General features: G+C 40.3%; 2 protein-coding genes across 2 annotated transcripts in view; one reads left to right on the top strand and one right to left on the bottom strand.

Moving 5' to 3' along the window:
- Positions 1-22,837, bottom strand: part of LOC127526378 (gastrula zinc finger protein XlCGF57.1-like) — a 669,858-nt gene that overhangs the window by 184,292 nt on the left and 462,729 nt on the right. The window lies entirely within an intron of this gene.
- On the top strand, positions 946-21,979 carry LOC114643020 (zinc finger protein 239-like). Its single transcript, XM_051921751.1, has 2 exons — positions 946-1,360; positions 20,954-21,979. The coding sequence occupies exons 1-2, from the start codon at positions 946-948 to the stop codon at positions 21,661-21,663; spliced, it is 1,125 nt and encodes a 374-aa protein (XP_051777711.1). The 3' UTR covers positions 21,664-21,979.

The following is a 22,837-nucleotide window of genomic DNA, read 5'->3' as shown; positions in this document are numbered from 1 at the left end:
GTTTGGGATTTTGCAAGGTTGGGGCAAGTTGACCAACGATTTTAAGTTCCTCCTTCATATGCCTCTGTTTTTTAACATAATCCTCAGGCCTAACTTGTATAAACCTTCCTTAACATTATCAATCAACAAAATTCTGGGACTCTAACAGTATGGAATGTTCAATCAAAGTAGTGAATACCGTTGACACACAACTGTGCAAGATGGCCTCCTCCTTCTTCTTCTAGCCCAGGGGTGGGCAGATTCAGTCCTGGAGGGCCGCAGTGGCTGCAGGTTTTTGCTCCAACCTAATTGTTTAATAAGAAGCCCTTATTGCTCAAGTAACACTTCAGCTTCACTTTAGTTGTCTTGCTCGTTAAGATTTTGAACCGTTATTGCTTATTTTAGTCTTAAACAGCTGTATTCTTGGTTTTTAATTGCTTCTAATTAGCAATACCATGCAAATGACAAAAGAGACCAGCATTTCTCCATGTAGCTTGTTTTCATTTACATCTCTGTGTATTTGTCACGCACTGGTTTAATTAAATACTTGTAAGGAAAATGAAGCACTGAGAATTACTCATCTGTTTTAGACTTCAAATCATTTGGATGATATCCTTAGAAAGGAAAATAAATCTAGGATATGAGAATGACTTGATATGGCAGAGTTAAAGCACTAGCAAGCCATGCAATTAAATAATTGACAAGGATTGTTTTTTAATTAAGCAATTGGGTGCTGTTCTAGCCTGTTGGACTTTCATTCCCAAACTCATTTTACAGCTAATGTGACATGGAAAGTGAAGAGTTACTGTCTGATTGCTGTGAAATGTCTGACTTGACATCAGCCTTAACTACCAGGATGTTATAAAAATCAAATGTCCTCAGATCTGAATGATGCAGTTTTAATGTAATCGATTCCTGTTTTTTTCCACAGAGAGGTAAAACTCTGCAATTTACTGTATTGTTTAAATGGATGTGAAAGAGGAGACGTGTGAGGATGACCCGAATATCATGGAGGAGAGGACCGTAAATGTTAAGGAGGAGGACTGTGAGTGGGAGAGTGTCCACCCCAAACAGGAGAGTCTGGACATCAAGGAAGAGGACCGTGAACTGGTGTCAGTGAATATTAAAGAGGAGTGTGTCAGCACTGAGGTGGGCAGCTATAGGAGTGTGGAGAGTGTCGAGGAAAATGACCTTCATTATGAACATCAAGATGGACCAGTGACCCGGTTAGTCTCTTCTCATAGCAGTCACTCTTCATCTCCGGAGTCTTCTATCAATGTAAAATATGAATCATTACAGTCTGACAGAAAGACAACTGAAGAAATTTCATCTCCTAGGACTGAGGAATGTCAGCCACCATCTAATACGTCATCTGAAACAAGTAAGTGAAAAATAACAATTGGTGTACGTTTTAGGGTCAGGGTTATAGGCCTGAAAGTGCTGTCGTGTGCTTTTTTTTTTTTTAAAGAAATTTAGACAAACGTTCAATCTATATTAAACACTGCAATTTCACTACATTTCACAGGGTTTAGGAATCTGCACTTCTTCAATTATTGTTTGTAACATTATGCAAACACTCTAAGCCTGTCTTTGGTTAAAAAAAAAAAAAAAAAAAAAAAAGTTTGTGAACCCTTTCAAATTCCTTTTATTTCTCCTAATTCTGTGGTCTGATCTTCAATTAAGTTCCTATAACAGACAAACACAGTCATCTTAAACTAATAACAAACAATGAGACCCTTGTCATTCCTCTATACATTATATAAACTTGGGAACAGTCCAGTTTGTGACCCCCTGCCTTTTGAAACTTTCTGATCCCCCTTTAGCTTCAATGAACTTCACCAAACATTTCCTAAAGCTGCCACTCAGGGTTCAATTTCTTGCCTATTCATAGTTTCCAAAGTTTTCAGTTCCTTTATCTCAGGGATTCCTTCAATGATCATCTGATTTCAGGTAAAGCTAATGAATCCTAAGCTGTTTGTTCTGATTGGCTGGTCCGGAACACCAGCTTTCTTCTGTTTAAGCCTTTCTCTTGTTGACTTCTTTTGTTTCAGCTGATTGTCTTTTTCATTCCCTAACTTCTCTCAAGCTTTCACTATCATGACATCTCCTATCAGATTTCTTTGTAACAATTTTTAATTCAGTGCTACATTGATGATGGCATCCTGTCCTGGTCCTGCAGAAGCAAAAAAAGCCCTAAACTGTGATTCTACCATGAAGTTATAGCAATGGTGTGCAGTGATCTTTTACCTCCAAACCACTGTGAAATGGGGACAAACACATGGTGACAAGGAGATTCAGGCCTTCAAAAGACCCACACATCAGACCAGGGGTGACGTTTATAAAACTTTTCATGGAAATTAGTGTGAAAATATGCACACACACACACAAAAAAAAATGGGAAAATGTGTACACCCAGAAAAAAATCAGATTTATAAACGGATGTATACACATTACTACAAAATGTACTTTTTGTAAATCATAGTCACTTTTTAAATATGTATATGTGATCACTCCTTGAACTGCCACCCTGAAAACATTCACCTTTGGAGCCTGCTAATCTGTCCCCTCTGTATGCAATAATGATGCTGCAGAACTTCATGGGCTGGTAGATCAGCCTCTTCCTCCTCAACCCTTTAGGACCCCACCACCTGCATTCAAGAATATCTGGCTTTGCTCTGCATCTGAGAATGAAAGATCATACATGTAGTTACAGCACCTCTCCTCTGTGCTCTGGGTTCAGGAAAGGTGTAGGGCGAAACTGTTTGTGCAGGAAGCCACTGTCACCTGGCACATGTAATGATATGATTGCTGTTATAATGAATAGGTCAGATCATATGAACACTGAGAATTCAGCAGGTTACTTCAACACATACTTCACCATGTAAAGCAACATCACGTCTGTCAAAACTACTTTGTCTCAAAATAAATGAATCGTTGTTTGAGTGAGGCCATGGACATTTGTCAGCCATATCTTGGATGACTTGTGTATTAACCCTTTAACCGCCAACTCCCTAAATATTCCCCAAGCCAGGCGAAATCTGAACAATTTTTGTTTTTTTACTTTTTTACATTTTTTTTACATTTTTTACATTTATTCAAGCAGTATTGACCACTAAATGTTGTGCAAGTTGCCAGTGTATACACGAAATCTATAAATGTAACCTGAATTCTCAGCTAAGCAAAACATCTTGATACCAAACCGTGCCCTTTTCAATGGTAGATACTGTCGAAACTGTAAGCGGCCCTTCCACGACAATAAACTTTCATCAACTGCAACTGACGGTCCTGGCATGTAGGGCAACTGAAATGCTTCAAATAAATGATCAATCAAAGGACGTAGCTTGAACAAGTGGTCGCGGTTTGGATCTTTCTTATCTGGCTCGTTTCTGTTGTCATTCAAATGAAAGAATTTCAGCAGCAAAGAGAATCGGTTACGTGTCATGACAGCTGCAAAAATAGGTGTTGCATACATAGGATCTGTAGACCAGTACATCTCAATATCTGGTTTTCTGATTATTCCCATCAACATCAAAATCCCAATGAATTTTTTCATTTCGTTTTCATCAGTGTCAAACCAAGCACGAACACGGGAATGTGGAGGTAAATTGGGATTTTTCTCAATAAACTGTGCTGCATACAGATTTGTCTGATGAACAAAATGTCTAATCAAATCAGGTGACACAAACAGCTCATAAAACTGCTCAGCAGTGTAATTGTTTACATCAACAATAAAGCCACACGTTCCCTCAAACGAATGCAGAAAAGGTAGTTCACCACGGGCAGCAGCCCAGCTGAGATGCTGGGGATACACCCACTCAGCGCCGTCATCCGATGCGTCTTCATTCACAATATCATGCAGCGCACGTTGCTGCTCATCACTGTCACTAAAATCTTCTTCAGAACTGCTACAATCATGATCAGAACTGTCCAAAATCGCCTGCAAAGCCTCACTTGAAGTCAGTTTACGTTTCGCCATATTCACAGCTGTTACATGCGAATCACGTCACATGACCGGCCAAAACAACCACAGACTTGTCGAAATACAACGTAGTAATAATACCCACGCCAAACCATCAGTTATACTACTTGCCAGGCATTCATATAACCACAGGCAAATGTGCCGGATAATTCCGGCAGTAAGGCGTTAGCATTAAAACAGCGGTGCCGGATATATCCGGCAGAGGGCGGTGAAGGGGTTAATGGAAGGTCACTGCTTACGGTTAACAAATGCAGCTTCAATCTTGCTAGGTGCCCTTTGTGCAATATGAGTGCAGTAAAGTGTTCCAGTTGTGTTAGGAGAGCTGGACACAGCTGCAGATTGACTTTTTGTGTTGGCAAAAACATGTCATGTGTTATGTGTGCACACCCACACTGTACGAAAACGAGATATAGAGCATCAGCAGTCAATTAATGGCTTCCAGCACATCAGGCATAATGTAGTGAAGCTTGGCTGAGATGCTGTTGAGGTGTCGGCCAGTTCCCTGAGAAGAGACATCAACTAGCAGATATAAAGTGATGACAAAGTAGAATTTCTTCAGTGCCAATACGCATCATTGGCTCTCTTAATGGGAACTAAAATACAGTCTGTACATCATAGCTGTAATTTCTGAGGTGTCATGTTTGTCACATCAACGCACATTATAATAACGGCTTGGTGAATTGAATTATTCTTGTGAGTCATCATTTAGCTGGCTTGGCTGCCTTTTCCTCCTTGATCAAGGGTGTTGTCATTTCCCAGTTTCTCTGAAATGTTCTGTATGTATGGGTTAAAGTTACTGTAAATATGTTTGATCCCCTGTCAAGTTTCTTTTGTAAATCTTAACGTTTGTATGGGAGGTTGCATACACACGTTTCGAGTCCAATTTTATGTGTATGCAAGCTTTATAAATGAGGCCTTAGAACCTTCACTACCCTAGCTATAGATAGGTCTCAACCCAGGCAGCCTGATTCCAAACTCAACAGGAGGCTTCAGCATGCACAGGCCCAAAATGGATTGTTGGCTTAAATAGTTATAATAAAACACTCATCAAGTGTCAGTAAACAACTGAAGGACCACCTCCCTGATATGAAATATAAACGTTGGCGGTGGTCCTTCAGAAGTGACATTGGTTTGACCTCACCTCTTAGGGTCTCACCCACAAAATACAGAGATATTTGGGTTATTAAGAAACAACACAATATAAACAAAACTTGGAATTACATAATCAAGATGAAAAGGCAAGTAATATTTGAAAAAATGTGAAAGCACTAAATAAGCAAAGATGTTCTTTTAAATGTCTGTATTTGCTCTCCAAGCTTTATTTTTATCGCCCTTTGTTACAATTTCCCAGCTTTATCCTCCTCTCGCTGTATTATTATTTCCTCTTGACAATCTTTAAGAGTCATCTTAATGTGATGTTGGAACAGCTTAACTGTTGGCTAAACTAACAACCTTGATGGCCAGATGAATGGTCTCCTCGTGTCTGTTACATTTCTTATGTTCTTGTTCTGTATGTTCAGGAGCAGATCTTTATGAAGAAGAGGCAGCTTTTCAAGAACCCACATTTCTTTCCTTTTATTTGTCTGAGTGCCTCAAAGCCACACCTCCAGTCTCCTCTCATTGGTTGAACACCTGACTTGACTGGACTGTAAAGGTTTAAATGACGAGTTCAGCATTGACAGTCCAGTTGTTTGTGTGTTGTGAGTTCAGGTTGATTGTGTTTGTCTGTTATTGTAGTGCAGTTGAAGATCAGACCACATTCTCAGGAGGAATTTCTGGCAAAAGTTTAGGAGATGCCAAAGGGTTCACAAACTTTTTCTTACATCTGTAAAGCAATTTAAATTCTATTGAAGATTTTAAGCAACACATTCTTGGAGCTGCTTAATCCAACCGAGTATCCATCTCTGTGCATCTTTAGCTGACGGTCTTGTGTTTGGCCTGTTTGTGTTGTAATGTGTACAAGAACACAGACTTACAGTTGGCAACCAGTTTTGTGTACATTTTGCACAAACATTAAGATGTTGTTCTTTACACAGAGAACAGAAGAAAATAGAATAAGCTACCAAGTAGTGTGGTAGACAGTAGGAGTTTAGGGGCTTACGAAACACGTCTTGATGTTATTTTTGAAGAATTGAGTGGATAGGATTGGTGAGCTGTGCTGGGCTGAATGGCCTGTTATCGTCCAGATTGTTCTAATAGAGCAGCAGTCACCCGATAGAAAATTAAAGACTTGTTGCCTTAGCTCTTCACTTTATGTATTGCTTCATCTCCCTTTCTCTTATAGCAGGCCTTTTTGTGCTTTACTTTAGTACTGTTTAAGTTTTAATTTCTCCAGCTTTGACTTGTCTATCATTTAATGGTAAATGTTCGGGTTGCTCAGCTAGTGCTGTATTTCAGCTGATGGAAAGAGAAAGGCATTGAAAGGTAGAGTATAGATTAGTGTTGGGCGGTATACCGGTTCATACCGAAAACCGTTTATTTTTGTTATGATATGGATTTTTCTTATACTGCAACACCGGTTTAAATAGCCTAAATAACATTTAGAACATAGAGGTGCGGGACACTGTTTAAGGGGGACCTTTTTCACTGCTACACAGCTAAACAGGCCTGCAACGGAGTACATGTGTTAGTGGAGGTGTTGCGCGGTGAAAATGGACAGAGAACATTCTGAAACTGAAGCTGTAGCAGATGATAAAGTTGAACATGATGACACAGAAGAACTTTTGCTGGACAAAGGAGTCACGTCTGTTGTCTGGAGATATTTTGGATTTAAAAAGGTTAGATGTGTACCATTATGTTTAAATGTATGAATACTGTTTTTATACTACTGGATAATACTACAAGCCAGGTTGTACTTGTTTTATTTTTTCAATATTGTGTAAAAATGTGATGACATGTTGACTTTATTCTCGACATGTCTATTTTATTCTGTGTGTTGATATTAAAGTCGACATGTTGACATTATTCTTGTAATTTGTTATTAAAGTAAAACATCGTAAACTAAACTTCGTCTTAAAACGAATATTTAATTTACTAGATTTTCTCAAACCCCATCATAAGTTGTGTAGCACATTAAATGCTTTGTGTTAAGTGTTCCCGGAGCCATGTTTATTGCTAGGAGCTTCTTAAACTGACTTCCTCTTGTACTAAGAAGAGGTGCAGGCAGCACACAGAATACTTTAATTTCATGATATTCCTTCTCCCTGAACATGTGTAATGCTAAGATAAATACTAGACATAATTTTCATGATGAAATGCATTAAAGCATTTATTAATCATGAGGGGGCACGGTGGCGTGGAGGTTGCATTGCTGACTCGCAGCAAGGGAGTCCCGGGTGTTCCCCACTTTGAATTTGCATGTTTTTCTGGTGGGTTTACTCGGCGTGCTTCAGTTTCCTTTCAAAGTCATGTAGGATGGCGGGTTTTGTTATGCTATATTGACCCTGCTAGTGTATGTATTGCTCGTATTCATCCTGCGATGTGCTGGCACAATGTTCAGGATTTGCTTCTGCCTCACACACAATGCTTACTGGGATAGGTGCAATCCTGAATGGATGGCATATTTAAACATGTATAACGAAGATTTTTGTAAAGTTCTGAACACTCTGTGGTCCAAGTTTATAACTACATTTAATTTCACAAAGTCGTTTATCGTGTGGAGAAAGAAAAAGGAAAGATAGGAACTTCGAGTTTGGTACATCAGACAGACAGCATGTATGCAATAAAGAGAGCCTGCTCAGAAGAACATCCATTGAATTCTGTGTTCGTGTCCCAAACCACCAGATTACGAACCCATCATTTACAGAATATTTCAGTTAAACCTGTGCGATACACAGTCCTACATCGTTTTTTGGAGCCTCGTCACACCTGCCATAAAGTTCTCTACACTGAACGTACACCTGGGGACACCTTACTGCGAGGGAGCAGCTCTACCGCATCACAACCATGCTTGTTTAATACCTGCTTTAATGCATTTCATCATGGAAATTTATCTTAGCATTTTACATTTTCAGAGAGCAGGACTATCATGAAGTGAATGGATTTTGTGCGGCGATTGCTGCCTCTTAGTGCAGAGGAAGTAAGTTTAAGAAGCGCATAGCAATTAATAACTGGGTTGGAGAACACTTAACAAAGCATTTAATGTGCTACATAAACTTATGATGGGGTTTGAGAAAATCCAGTAAATTAAACATTGATTTTAGGATGAAATTTAGTTTACGATATTCTACTTTAATGACAAAATAAACTATGCGAATAAAGTGGAAATGTCTTTAATCTCGACATAAAGGTTTTTTTTTTTTTTTCACCGTGGCCCTAATACACTTCCGTAGGGCTAAACCGCAAATAGCATTATAAATGCAAGTTGCACTTTTATTATTTACTAGCAAAATATTCGCGCTTCGCAGCGGTGAAGTACTGCTTTAAAATTTTAAATAATAAACTGAGGGAAAATGTACCAATTATTATTTAAGGATCTCTTTGTATACCACGTTGTCAGTTTGCCCCTCCGGTTGTAATATGACCAAGCTGTGCGCTGCGCTCACACTTGAGCATGCAACGTATAGTTGGCCATGTGAAAAGCAATCTTGCCTCAAATCGATGCCAACCTTTTGTAGGGTCTGTCCCTGAGACTTATTAATTGTCATGCGAAGCAGAGCCTTACTGGAAATTGGAGGCGTTTGAATTGAATTGGGAGATCAGAGGGTGTAACGTGGATGCGAGGAATAAAAACTCTCTCCCCTGAGCCACCGCCAGTAAAAAATAGTTGCCTCAATTAGGTTCTTTTGCAGACATGTGACCTGAAGTCTCGTGCCATTACAAAGTTTCGGTGGCTGTAAGTTTCTCAGTAACATTATTGATGCCCCAACCTTCAAAATTAGATTATGCTCAGGAGTGCCTGGAGGATTCAGAGTGTGGACCGAGCTGCAGGCTATGGACGTATATATGTACGTAAGTAGGATTCAGTTAGCGTTGGGAACCCACGTACCAAATTTCTTGAAGATGGGCCCATTAAGTTATAAAGACCATTGGAAAGTTCAATATGGCGGCTGACAGTGGTGTCATACCACCGAAATAAGTACATACATCGGTTTCGGTTAGCGCAGGGAAGCGGCCTACCAAATTTCGTGAAGATGGGGCCATAAATAAGAAAGTTTAACATGGCGGACGTTGTCGACCGTTATGTGTAGAATTTTGAAATGAAACCTGCTTAACTTTTGTAAGTAAGCTGTAAGGATTCAGCCTGTCAAATTTCAGCCTTCTACCTACACGGGAAGTTGGAGAGTAAGTGATTAGTGAGTCAGTGAGGGCTTTGCCTTTTATTAGTATAGATGTATATGTGTATATGTGTATATATATATGTGTGTGTGTGTATATATACATAGCTGTACCCGTCCACGCATTGCTGTGGGTCCGTCTGGTTAAATGGAAAAGAAGAAAAGAGAAAGCGCACGTTTCTAATATGCTTAATTTCACAATGCTTGTGGGTATACAATATGTTTTGTTGTTCCATTGTCTGTGCAGAATGTTAGACTGAATAATATTGTTAAGTTCGTAGACGTCTTTGTTTTTGACCGCAAGAATAGCTCGTTCACTCAGCCAATTGTGATTCTTACAATTGGTTTGAATATTGGGAAATACTTTTTCAACCAATTCTTCTTTTGACGTCACTAAATTGCAGAAGTTATGAGGCAATGAAATTCGTCCTGAGGTCAGATCAACCGGCACCTTTCCGTTCCCAATTTCCAGATTTCTCCAACTCCGTTATTGACAGTTTGCATTATTTTATCGTAAATGCCTTTTTGCTGAAGCGTTAGCTTAGGAATGTTTGATTGCACAAATGACAAAAGATCACCCGTGTTGTAATTTTGTAGCATACACTGCATAATTATGTATCGATGGGTGAACACTTCCTGAAAGACGCAGTTGTCCAAATGGGGTTGGTTTGAGGATACGACTGTAATTGAATGAAAAGATGGAACTCTGGAGAGAGCAACATATAATTGTCCGTGACTGAAAACTGGAGGACGGCCGCTGCGCCCCCACCTCCCAGAGCGAGGGACGGGGCTGGACGGCGGTCGTGCGTGGAGGGTGGAACGGGGTGAGAGGGGAAGGACGCCCAGTGAGAATGCCCTTTCCGCCCCCTTCGCCTCTCTGGGCCCAAGAGGTTTCGGGTCCTAACCGTCCAATGACGGGTCGGCACAACCGGTAACGATCCTTCCGCAGGTTCACCACATTTACATCCTCTAGATAGGCAAGTTCGATCATCTGATGCCCATTCCGCCCCGGCCCCCCCCGCCATTCTAGTCTGCCTATTTCTTAGTCATCTTTCAGTACGCACTGCCTGCTCACGTGCCCGCTCCCAACTCCTCACCTGAATTTCTTTTGTCTGTGCTACAGTTCACATGCACCTCTGAGCCACGTTCGGGCTGGGTGAGGTTTTCCGTGTTGAGTGAAATTAAGCCAAAGGCTCCACACCTGGGGGGTATTTTTCGTACGTGGATTACTCGTTTAGCTGGATGTAATTGTTGACGATTTGGCATGATCCTGGATCTGTCGGTTTTTCAAAACTCGTGCTGGATGTGTTGTCATAGCAGCACATCCAAATCCTCAAACCTGCTCGGAGCAGGTTTGTTCTATTTAAACAAGGATTAGCTCGCACATTTAATCAGTGTCCGTGCGTGGAATTCATTCAGTCATGACTTCACCGTACATGAATGAGTGACCAATTGATATCGGTACGCAAATTCTAAGAAGAGAATTTCATATAGAGAGGGTTTTGCATGATCGGCAAGATCCTTTATTGCTCCCGGAGGAAATTCTTTTCGAAAGATACCGCTTTAGCCGAGGGGGAATATTGTACCTCAAAAATTTATTAGGACCTTATATTCGAAGTCAAACTCGGCGAAGTCGGGCTCTCACAACCACACAGACAGTATGCAATGCTTTGAGGATTTTTGCAAGCGGCACTTTTTTTATATACTGTAAGCGATGTGGAAAATCTAACTAAAAGTGCAGTTCGCCAGGCAATTCGTAAAGTCTGTTTGGCTCTGAAATATTTCCTTTGGGTTTTCATTGTGTTTCCTGGACACCTGAGTGTGCAGACAATAAAAGAGGCGTTTCATGCCATTACAGGTAGGTAATACACAGGCAAAAAACACCCACAGTTCCATGAAGAATCTCACAATCAGCCTAACATTCTCATAACCCAGGATTTCCAAATGGGATTGGGGCACATGGAACTGATCAGAGTGGAGTTTGATTTGGAAAATGTACCTCTCCTCCTTATGAATAATCAGACACAGTGTCTTCATCAAGTATTTGACCTTTGTCAATATCTCGTTGGTCAGACACATGTTCTAGGGATATGACATTCCCTGCAACTGACCTAACAAAAAAAGAGGGCTATATGGAACACACACATGGCACACATTGAGGACAAATATATGCAATGACCATCCTTTACCTGAAATGAAGGGACCATTGCCTCCTGCCACTGGTTCTGAGGAGGAGCTTCCCCCTGGAATGCCCTCAGATACAGGGCGATGGGCATTTTGCTGGAGAGCCAACACTTCTGCAGGGGTTAGGTCTGGACCGTGTGGACCTCCAGCTGTTTTTTGCTTGCCTGCCTTATTAGCTTTAAAATTAATGTTCTTTACATTATATATGATTCTTTATGTCAACAATTCTTTAAATAGTGTTATACCAATATTTACCAGTTTGAAGTATATTCTTGTACTTCACTTTAACCTGTTCCCCTGTTCTCCTTGTGCTCATGTCACCTGGAATTATGACATTAAATAATAATTAATTTGACAAATAGGAAATGAAACGCTGCTTTCAGTAAGTACAATGCACACTACTTAGCGTTTAATTTGTCGGCAACTTTTTGCCAGCCGTCTTTTCTGGTTTGGGCTGCTTTTGCAGTGTTACCCCTTGTGCATATTAAATCTTGAAATTCTTTGAGTAACTAATTAACTAACACGCACACACACATAGTTTGTGTGAAAAAAATGCGCCCATTCTTTTGTCATTTTGTTGTAGCCTATCAAAGACTTGCTGATCATGTTTTCTAGACTCAATATATATGGGCTGTTCAATCAGTGCGGGCACGCGCATTCATCTTGGATTATTATATCAAGCTAGACTAATCTACTACACGGCTGCGTTTGAAAAAACTGACTTATCCCGGATGAATTTCACCGGCATTAACTCATCCAAGATCAGGCATCTGATCTCGGATGATTTAAGCAACGTATGGAAAATACCCCCCTGGTGGTGCCCTTCCGTCAATTCCTTTATGTTTCTGCTTTGCTACCATACTCCCCCAAACCCCGGAAACCAAAGACGTTGGTTACCCGGTTGGCTGCCTGGCTGGTCATGGGAATAACGCCGCCGGATCACCAGTCGGCATCATTTATGGTCGGAACTACGACAGTATGTGATCTTCTTCGAACCTCTGACTTTCATTCTTGATTAATGAAAACATTCTTGGCAAATGCTTTCGCTCTCGCGCAAATTGTTGGCGGCCGTGGCTCTGTCGTGAGTGTGCCATGGCCGGCTGCTTAGTGAGTTAGTGGGCGGGGCTCGGTCTTGCTTGCCATGGACTAATGATGGTAAAGTTGTTTAAAAAGTCACTTTAACGTGTCAGTGGACAGAGATTGTTAACATTAACAAAGTGTAGTTGGTTTACAAAAAATATTTACTATTTATTCCTTTTCTACGACATGTTCAGTGCAATACAACTTTTGACAAGCACCTCTGGATATTTTACTAAGTCTAAATGCCTCTTTGGATTGTTGAAAATATGTTGTCAAAATTTTAGTTTAAGTTGTTTGCAAACTTTGTTCATATAGAAGGTTCTATATTTTGACTGTGTCTGTCATGCAAAGTGATTCCTTCAATTCATTAGTGCCACCCCCTTGAAAACTCTCACTTTATGGGGCCATACAAACCTGTATTAATACTTGTGTGCAAATTAAAATGTTTTTTTTTTGTACAATTCTCATGACAGTGGAATAGGTTATTCTTAGCCAGTAAATGTGGTTAACATCCACTCATGCATGGGGAAAAAATACCATTGAATACCGTGAAACCGGTATAATTTTGAAAAATACCGTGATATAGAATTTTGGTCATACCGCCCAGCACTAGTTTAGATTTTCATTGGACTTTTTTTACATATACACTTGAGAAGTGTTGGTGTGTTAGAATGTTAATGTTATTTGATTGTCATGAGTATCAAGTTGTGTTTAGTAAAGATTTACTCAATAATGTGATTATTATGACATCATATTGGTGATTTTGTTATGGTTGCCTTGGGCATTTTTGGAGTTTTTGAAATTGCAGAAGAAGTCCTGTGTTTGTGCTTTTTCAAACAGATTGTTTTCTTTTAGATTTCTTCATTTAAGAATTATGTGCTTTTTTTTGGATTAGATACAAGATTGGTTTGACTTTCAGTTCTCCCTTTGGCTCATAGTTTTGGTATCCCCTGATTATTTTCTTCTCAGTATCTTTGCTGTTATACTATTTACAGTATACACATTATTATCTACGCAGTATAGAGTCTGAATTGACCACGTTCAAGAACTCTGGAGTAAAGGCCACTGTAAGGAGCTCCGGACAGGAGCTTGTTGGTGTTTGTCATGATGACAGCCCTAGTAGTCTTTAGAGGATAGCAGTAGTAAGGGAAACTGTCAAGTTGAAGAATGAAGCCTTTCATGTAATTGTAGCAGGAACATCTCCTGATGTGAATGAAGTTTATCAAAATGGTGAGAGACACCTGCAATTGATTAATAAAAACCCGCAGAATGAATAAGTAAGACTTCATTTGCATACATGAACTCCTTTTAAATTTAACACACAGTAAAACACAACACATTTAATTTCAGTTAGCATAGTGCACGTCCATGAATATTATAAAGGGCTGTATAAGTGAGACTGGTGGGTGATAAAGCTGACCAGTCCTGGTTTCACCTGCCACTCCTCATCCAGAGCAGACACTAATACAAGTAATGGCTCAGATCCCGGGTTTCCTCATCTTATAAATTTTCTCCTAGATTACTGGTGCTCCTGTGGGTCAGTGCATTAATACTTCACTTTGTTCATTCTTCTGTATTGCTTTAGTGATTTAAATGAGCTCTTTTTGTATACATTTTGCTTTTAGGAATCCACATGATGCTCAATTGAATAATGGCTGTGTTGTAAGAGTACTCCATGACACTATCCTGCAATTACTGTTTTTACAAATTAATCTAAAAAATGTCTCATCAGAGCATCAACATACCTTTTGTGCTTTTTGGTGTGACATATGAATTGTTCAGATCGAAAGACACACCCTGGTTCTTTGCATTCAAGACTAGTGAAGAAAGCCCAGAGAAGTTTGATTGATGCTGGCATAGTGGCTGATAACTCTGGAGCAGTTTCCACTGTTTATCAACTGGCGGCCTTTATATCGAAGCAAAATGGAGTTCTAAGTGTGACCTAAATTCATCAGAAGAGAGGAGGTTATCTGACCTTCTTAGTGATATTGTAGAAATTAGAAACGAAAAACAGAAATTCTTGTCAGTTTCTATTCAGGTCTGTACTCAAGTGGAGCAGCATGACACAGAGAATGCATTCCTTTTATGCTGAGACCCAATATCCCCATAAGAAACTTTACAGACAATAAGATGGATCAAGTAGAGGCAACATCAGAATTATTGGAGTTCCATATAATAAGAGTGGGAAAATGTTTGGCTTTATGAAGAAATAATGGCTTTTGGTTTTCAACCATTTCTAATTTCAGGCCGGGCACATAGAATACATACCTGGCAAAGTGACATGTCTACGTCCAGTTCTGACTGAGTTACTATTCTGAAAGATGCACACAAAAATTCAAATGTAACTTTTGAAGGATGGAAGGTCTACTTTTACTCCCAATTATTCAGTCAACACCACACCAACCCCACAAGACCTCATCTCTGGTGATCAAAAAGGCTCCACAAATTGATCTTTCTGCTTTCCTGATTTGTCTGACAAAGCTTCAGACTTCCTTCCCAGGGGTGCAGCGGCATTTCACTGACACTCAACAGGCGCTCAGTGTCCTTGACTCCTTCATGTCACTGGTGTTTGGCCGCTTTGACTGTTTTATGTGTGATATACCAGTAAAGCTTAGACATTTTCCTGAATATTGATTCATAATGGCTACTTCTTCCTTTTTTCATGTGTGTATTTCGTGTGTGTACATACACATGTGATTAGAGAGTCATTGCAGGTTGTGAGGGGTCAGGACACGATCCTTGTATGCTCCACATACTCTCAACCCACAATTGTTTAATATTTGCTTGCCTGTCATATTTATCTTCAGATGTGCTTTATCATATTTTCACCTCATTGACTCTTGTATTGTGAATGTTGAGGTTAGGATGGGATTGTTTACTGAGCTTTCTCCATGTTTGCTTACTCATAATCATAACCTGTTGAATTTTACCTGTGCTTTTATTTGAGAGACCTCGGTTTAGTTTTTTACATATATGGTTTGGGGCGGGATTCTGGAGCTACAGTCTACATTATACATGATTACTGGTGGGGCTACTGGGTTAACTCGTTTGGCACCTTGTAATGTATTTCATTTACAGTTCTCCTTTATTGTTGTTCTTTTCCTCTGTCCAATCTAATCTCAGTGTCTTCTCTTCTACTTGCAAGCACTCAAGTGTTGCTGATTTATTATCTTTGAGCTTGGCTGATACAGCCTGTTTTAATGATTTGTTTCTTTTGGTTAAAGACATTCATCGAGCTGCCTCCACATGTTAGTTAATGGCAGTGGCCTTCTCAGCCACTAGTAAAATAACATGGAGCTTTGGGCCAAGTTCACTATGCTGTACCGCTGAAGGTTCTTGATTCTGGAAGTGTTTTAGGGGCAGGTTTTATTTTGTGTTGATGGAGATTGGTTAATACTAATAATAATAATTCTTTGCATTTATATAGCACTTTTCTCACTACTCAAAGCGTTCAGCGATTGTAGGTTAAGGACCTTGCTCAAGGGCCTAACAGAGCAGAGTCCCTATTGGCATTTACAGGATTCGAACCGGCAACCTTCCGATTGCCAGTGCAGATCCCTAGCCTCAGAGCCACCACTCCACCTGTAAATAAAACCCTGGTTAAAGGAAAACACACCTGTTCTGCAGTCTATGTCCCCACATCCGTAGAATAACACATTATATTCATCCTTTTCTTTGTCTGAATTTCAAATAATCATCGGTATGAATGCAAATACATTTTTTAACTCCCTGCTTGATGAATCACCTTCCCTGATTAATCAGCGTTTTCCTCCCTTTTCACAGGTGCTTGTCATTTTTTATGATGAATCAAAACTCGATTGATGTATTTGTATTCTTGTCCTCATTGTCTGACCACCGCTGCATTATGTTTCAGCTGCTTCTCCCCTCGTCAGCATTTTCATGCGGATTTCATTAAACAAACCTGTGCTAAAGTTGAGGAATTTATAACATAAACAAAGACTCTGTTAACTCTTTTAGGGCTAATTTTTTTTTTGTTTGTTTTCTCCCAGGGCTGAATATTTTTCCAAAAACTAACATTTTTTAAAAAAGAACACCAAGCAATTGTTTAACATATCAAATCAACAAAAAATATTTACTTTTGACAAATGTTACTGTCTTGCATGTTGTATGAGCCTGCATACTCTATGATTTCACATACATGTCACATACATTTTACACAGCAAAGTCTGATCTCGCTCAAAGCAGCCAATTTCAGTCATTGCCACATTGCACTCCTTACAATATGTGTTGCTTTGGTGCCTATTTTTCAATTGTCTGTTGCTGCACTTTCTCACATATATTGTTAGTGTGTACTGTAGAGAGACAAGTCACCCATTTGCCATCGTGCCATGCCACTGCCACCAAGTTTTCTGCCTGCATGAAAACCGTATTGTCACTTCTTTTCATCTTCTGAAACTTTATGAACTTTATGTATGGCATTATAGCCTGGCTCACCCCATGGGATTTGCTTCTGTTTATTACAGAAGTGAATAAAACTTTGCAGCAGCACGTACCTAAGCCACCAGGGGACAAAACATGTTTGGACCAATGCTCCCTGAAGTTATATCACCAGTTCTGTCCCATCTCTATTTGTAATGCCACAGTGCGCTTCATCTCGTCTTTCGTTGTGGGTTTCCACTTTGAAAAACGAGAATGCGATGCAAACGCAGCCCGCGATTCAAAAAAAATCTCTGCCTACCTGTTTGTCTCATCTGACAGTAGCTGAAAAGCAGCATCAGGAGAGAGCAGCCTGAAGTACAGCAGCTGGTGATCTGTCGTGTCCAACAGCAAGCCATGCCGTCTTGTAAACTCTGGTAGCCAGATCGGCTCTCAATGGATCAATGTCTGTGTATTTATCCCATGCGAACCTTGCCGTAGATGCATCGGCTGCGCGAAGGCACTCAACTGGCAGCAGATCCGCTCGCGCGGCATCGGCTGGTGTCTGATCAGCTGATGCCTGCTTCTAACTCTCTTGCTCGATCTCCTGATCACTGCCAATAAAGTCCGATTCTGAAAAATCAAGAGTCCGACTCCGCGATAATGTGCAAAACATCGTCTTCCAAGTGTTTTCTTTTCTGCACTTGCTTCGCTGCCTTTTCACATGTCGGTGCCATCTTGCCTTTGTTTACATTTCGCAACCCACGCACACGCAATGCTTATTTGCCGAGTCAACGAGTCTAGCATTCCTCCAAGCACAGAGGGAATGCCTGTGACATGACAGTGAGATTTGTCGCCATTAACAGCTGATTGCCGCCCCCTATCCCTGGATGTCGACTTTTGTCGACATTCGCCTTCAACCCCTCCTGTCGACAAAAGTCGACATCCGCCCTAAAAGAGTTAAGCTCCACCTTGTGTTTGACTGGCTATTAACACTAGAATTACCAAAGTCTCCGAAAAAACTCGTAGATCCGGCCCACCTTAAAACTGTTCGCACTTCTCTGCCAGCGTCTTTTGTCTTCTAAATGTGCCGATTTAAGACAAGCAGCAAGCACCCAGCTATTCCATCCTCCACCATCGCAGAACGTGCACAAGCTTCTCCCAGCTCATGCCTTGATTGATTATCTGGGAGTGAAGTGGAGTTTTAGAGTGGAAATAATATTGTTATTTGAAACACATGCATTTCATGTGTGTTCCATTTCTGCAGTAATCTGTGTAAACACATTGTTAAAACAGAAACTTTTTCATATTTTAGTATTAAGTGTTACAAAATGTAGACATAAACTATACAATGTGTGAAGCAGCATGAAGTCCAAACATCAAATAAACACTTTCACAAATGGTTCTACTAAAATATGAAAAAGTTTCTGTTTTAACAATGTGTTTACACAGATTACTGTAGAAACGGAACACACATGAAATGCGTGTGTTCCAAATAACAATCTATTTCCACTCTAAAACTCCACTTCACTCCTAGATAATCAATCAAGGCATGAGCTGGAAGAAGTTTGTGCACGTTCTATGTCGGTGGGGGACGGAATAGCCGGCTGCTTGCTGCTCGTCTTAATCGGCACATTTAGAAGACAAAAGACGCTGGCGGAGAAGAGAGAACGGTTTTATGGTGGGCTGGATCTACGAGTTTTTTCGCAGACTCTGGTAATTCTAGTGTTAAAGAGCATATTCAAGGCCTGACCATTGCTAATGCCTTCAAATAGTCTCACTCGGCATACAATAATATTGACAGTCTTGAGAAGCGTCTGAATAATCTTTTAAATTCACCTGTATTTTTCTGATGCAGTCCACAAGCTCAAAATGACGCTAATCAGAGAAAAGGTAAATGACCATCTTGTGCAGAGTTGAGAATTCATTTCATGTGCACTCGTTGCTATCTCTCTGGTGTAAACTGAGCGAGATGTGAGCTCTTAGACTGCACAGATGAGATTTGTTAGCCTCCATGTCTCAGGTCAAGCAAAAATATAGTGATAATAATAATAATTCTTTGCATTTAGATAGTATAGATAATATCACTAACTAGTGCTTGGAAATTAATAAGGTTTAATTTTTTTCTTAAACTTTCCCCTCTGCTGAACTCCCATCTTCAGAGTGATTGATGTGTTTTTTAATTTTATTAATTTTCCAAAACTCTCACAAAATGATGCTGCTTTTCTGGAGGCCCCTGTTTTAGCTGAAGAAATGAAACACATTAAATGCATTTTAAAATCAATTTGCAACATAAAAGCCCCTGCCCCAGGTGGTATGAAGACAGAAGTATATTTTGCATTGCGGCCACAAGTGCCCAGTTTACTGTTTTAGGTCGGGTGTCACGTGGGACTCTGGGATTTTTCAGTGACCTGCGTGTTTTATTCATTTAAATTTTACTCTTTTCTCATTGTATGTTAAAATGTTTTTTCTTTAATATCCTCTGTCTCTTTTTAAAATCAAATTAAAATAATATGGAGTCGGGTGTCTTTGGACTAATTGTTTACAAATATTAAGACATATTCTGTTTAATAAAAGATCATTTCACATACAGTACAATTCCTCTTAACTGGCCACCTCGGGACTGGACCCATGGCTGGTTGCCGTTTTGGCCGGTTAATCCAACGCATCCCTTTTTTCATGTAGAAAAATATTTCTAAGGTATGTACTGTACTTCTTCGACGTTCCTGAAGAAACCATATCCACAAGGCTTTATCCATGATTTCGCACACAGGGTTTTTTCTCGTACAACGACTGGACAGTGTGGTGTAACGGGTCCACAGGTCAAGTCAAAAAAGCCACTTTTTAAATTATCGCCGCACTCGTGGCTTAGCAAGTATGTGTGAACGATCGGTTCCCGGTGAATTCGTGATGCGGGCAATCCTAGCTTAAGTGCACAGATGAGGAGTCGTCTGCATCCATAATTGTCCCCGTGATAAATAGAAGCACGAGGCGGCTAGGGGGAGAACAGGAAAGAACAGGAGGTTAATGGAGAAGGAAGCAGATAGAGGAAAGCCAGTGCAGGAGAACGAGAGCAGATTCGATGGATCAAAGGCAGGCAGCTGGGAGGTGAACCCCTGCAGATGAGTGTTTGTTTGGCAGACTCTCGGTGGGGATGAAGAAAGCAGTCGCTCCAGCTAAGCGATCACAGAGCTGGAGTGACTGTTATTGAAGAAGACTGGCCATCGAAAGGCAGCGGCAGTCGTGGAGGCATTGGGCTGGTTTAGCTCCAGTGTGAGCATCCTGGCCGCTGTGGAAAGAACCCAAACCTCGATCCGTATGGAGCTTGACGTAGCCAGGGATCGGAGGGCTACCGGACCAGTGTGGAAGGCAGCGGCACCTGCAAGTAGGGTGACTCCCCTGTTGTGCGAAGCCCGATGGGAGAAGCAGGGGAACCGCCAGGTAGAAAGAAGGCACCGTGGAAAATTCATAAAGGAATATGTAAACGGAAATCAATCTGAAAGTAGGAGCCCTCTCACCTTCCAGGAAAGAAGGAAGTGCATACATATAATACAAAGAAGAACGCACGATTACATTTTTTTATTTTTTTTATTTTATTTTAACAGGCCAGTTAATCCATCGGCCGGTTAAAGTGAGGCCAGTTAAGAGGGATTATACTGTATTTGACATGACACTCTCCAATGTAATGATGGGTGATGATTATTACTTTCTACCTGCAATAATTAACAATATATAATTTTATAATATTTTAAGAATATGATGACAAAATGATGATGCCATTCTGTAATGTAGTTAAAATAATCAAAATAGTCTTGTTGATTTTGCCTATCACATGTGATCTATTTTATTTTACTATTTTAACTTCTTAGATCCTATAATTGTAGTCATGTGATGAGTACTTGGAATACAAATGAAAAAAATTAAGTTGAATCTCTACTTGCAACTTAAATCTTATGATTGCTCATGCTTATCAAAGTTTGTTCATAAATTAAACCAATATATATTTAGTGTTGTAAGATAATGTCAGTATGAAAGTGGTGGGTTTAAAACTAAAAATTCTCTTTTAAACTTTATACAGGAATCAAACTTCACTGCTGTTCTGAATGTGGCAAACAGTTTTCACTGAGCAGCAGTCTTAAGAGACATCAAAGAATTCACTCAGGAGAGAAACCATATTGCTGCTCTGAATGTGGCAAACAGTTTTCACTGAGAAGGTATCTTCAGATCCATCAAAGAATTCACACAGGGGAGAAGCCATATTGCTGTTCTGAATGTGGTAAACAGTTTTCAGATAGAAGCAGTTTTCAGCGCCACAAAATAATTCACACAGGACAGAAGCCATATTACTGTTCTGAATGTGGTAAAACATTTTCACAGAGAAGCCATCTTCAGCGCCACAAAATAATTCACACAGGACAGAAGCCATATTGCTGTTCTGAATGTGGCAAAAAGTTTTCACAGAGAAGCCTTCTTCAAAGCCACCAAAGAATTCACACAGGGGAAAAGCCATATTGCTGTTCTGAATGTGGTAAAAAGTTTTCACAGAGAAGAAGCCTTCTTCAGAGCCACCAAAGAATTCACACAGGGGAAAAGCCATATTGCTGTTCTGAATGTGGCAAAAAGTTTTCACAGAGAAGCCTTCTTCAGAGCCACCAAAGAATTCACACAGGGGAAAAGCCATATTGCTGTTCTGAATGTGGTAAACAGTTTTCAGATAGAAGCAGTTTTCAGCACCACAAAATAATTCCAACAGGACAGAAGCCATATTGCTGTTCTGAATGTGTGTAAAAAGTTTTCACAGAGAAGCAGTCTTCAGAAACATTAAAGAATTCACACAAGAGAGAAAAAATGACACAAAACTCCCCCACTTTGTCCACAGATGAACACAGTACAATATGCTAAGCAGCAGAAGAAAGAATTCATAAAGTTTGATGAAAACAAAAAAGATCTAATTGGGGAAACTACAAGTAAAGTGGTAAATACACTGCCCTCCTCCAACAGCCTCAGGTGGAACAGAACTTACTCATGCATTGCTTATGAGGGGTGAACTAAGACCAAAAGACGTACGCCTCATCATAGGTGCACAAAACAGTGCCTTGGACACAAATTGTATCAGATCAAATATAGAAGAATAAAAATAACCCATAATTGTCACTTCTGCCACAAGAGCTAGAAACAGTCACACATCTTGTTGCTGGGTGCGAGCTACTGATTTCTGAAGGATTATACGCTGCACAACACCACAAAGTGGCCAGGCTCATTCGCTGAAAACTTGGTAAGAAGTACAACTTACCCTCACCAGAAAGACACTGGGACCACAACTCAGACCGCACAATGAAAAATGAGGAGGTGCAGGTCACTTGTAGCACAGCAGTACTGACTGACTGAAAAATAGAGGCCAGAAAACCAGATGTAAGAAATCCTGGATAACAGAAGTATTAGGTCCTAGTGATTAATCAGTCCGAAGAATGGAGAGGCAAGAAAGAAACAAAATACAGTGATACCTTGACTTACGAGTGTCCCAACTAACGAGTTTTTTGAGATACGAGCAGTCTCTTAACCGATTTTTTGCTTTGAGTTGAGAGCTAAAATTTGGGTTACGAGCCAGCTTCAGATACCCCAGCCCACCGCTAGCACGTGCAGCTCGCCACAGTGAATGCCCCAACATCCCGTGACTCACTTGTTCACTTTAAGCAGTTAGCTCGCAGTGGAAACTTCAGTGTTGTGCTAGCAGTTGTTTTGCAAAGCTTTGTTTTTCCAACTATGGGTCTGAAGAAAGTGAGTACGAAGGACAGTGCAGAGAAGAAGAAGCGGATGATGTCCATTGAAATAAAGAAAGAAATTATTGAAAAACATGAGCAAGGTGTGCGTGTAGTTGATTTGACGAAGCGATACGAGCGTAGCACTTCTACAATCTGCACCATACTGAAGCAGAAGGACTCGATAAAGGCTATAACGCCAG

Source organism: Erpetoichthys calabaricus (assembly GCF_900747795.2).
Source record: "Erpetoichthys calabaricus chromosome 1 unlocalized genomic scaffold, fErpCal1.3 SUPER_1_unloc_23, whole genome shotgun sequence".
NCBI classification, from domain to species: Eukaryota; Metazoa; Chordata; class Cladistia; order Polypteriformes; family Polypteridae; genus Erpetoichthys; species Erpetoichthys calabaricus.
Note: the sequence above shows the minus strand (reverse complement) of the source record. Positions and strands in the feature narration are given on the sequence as shown.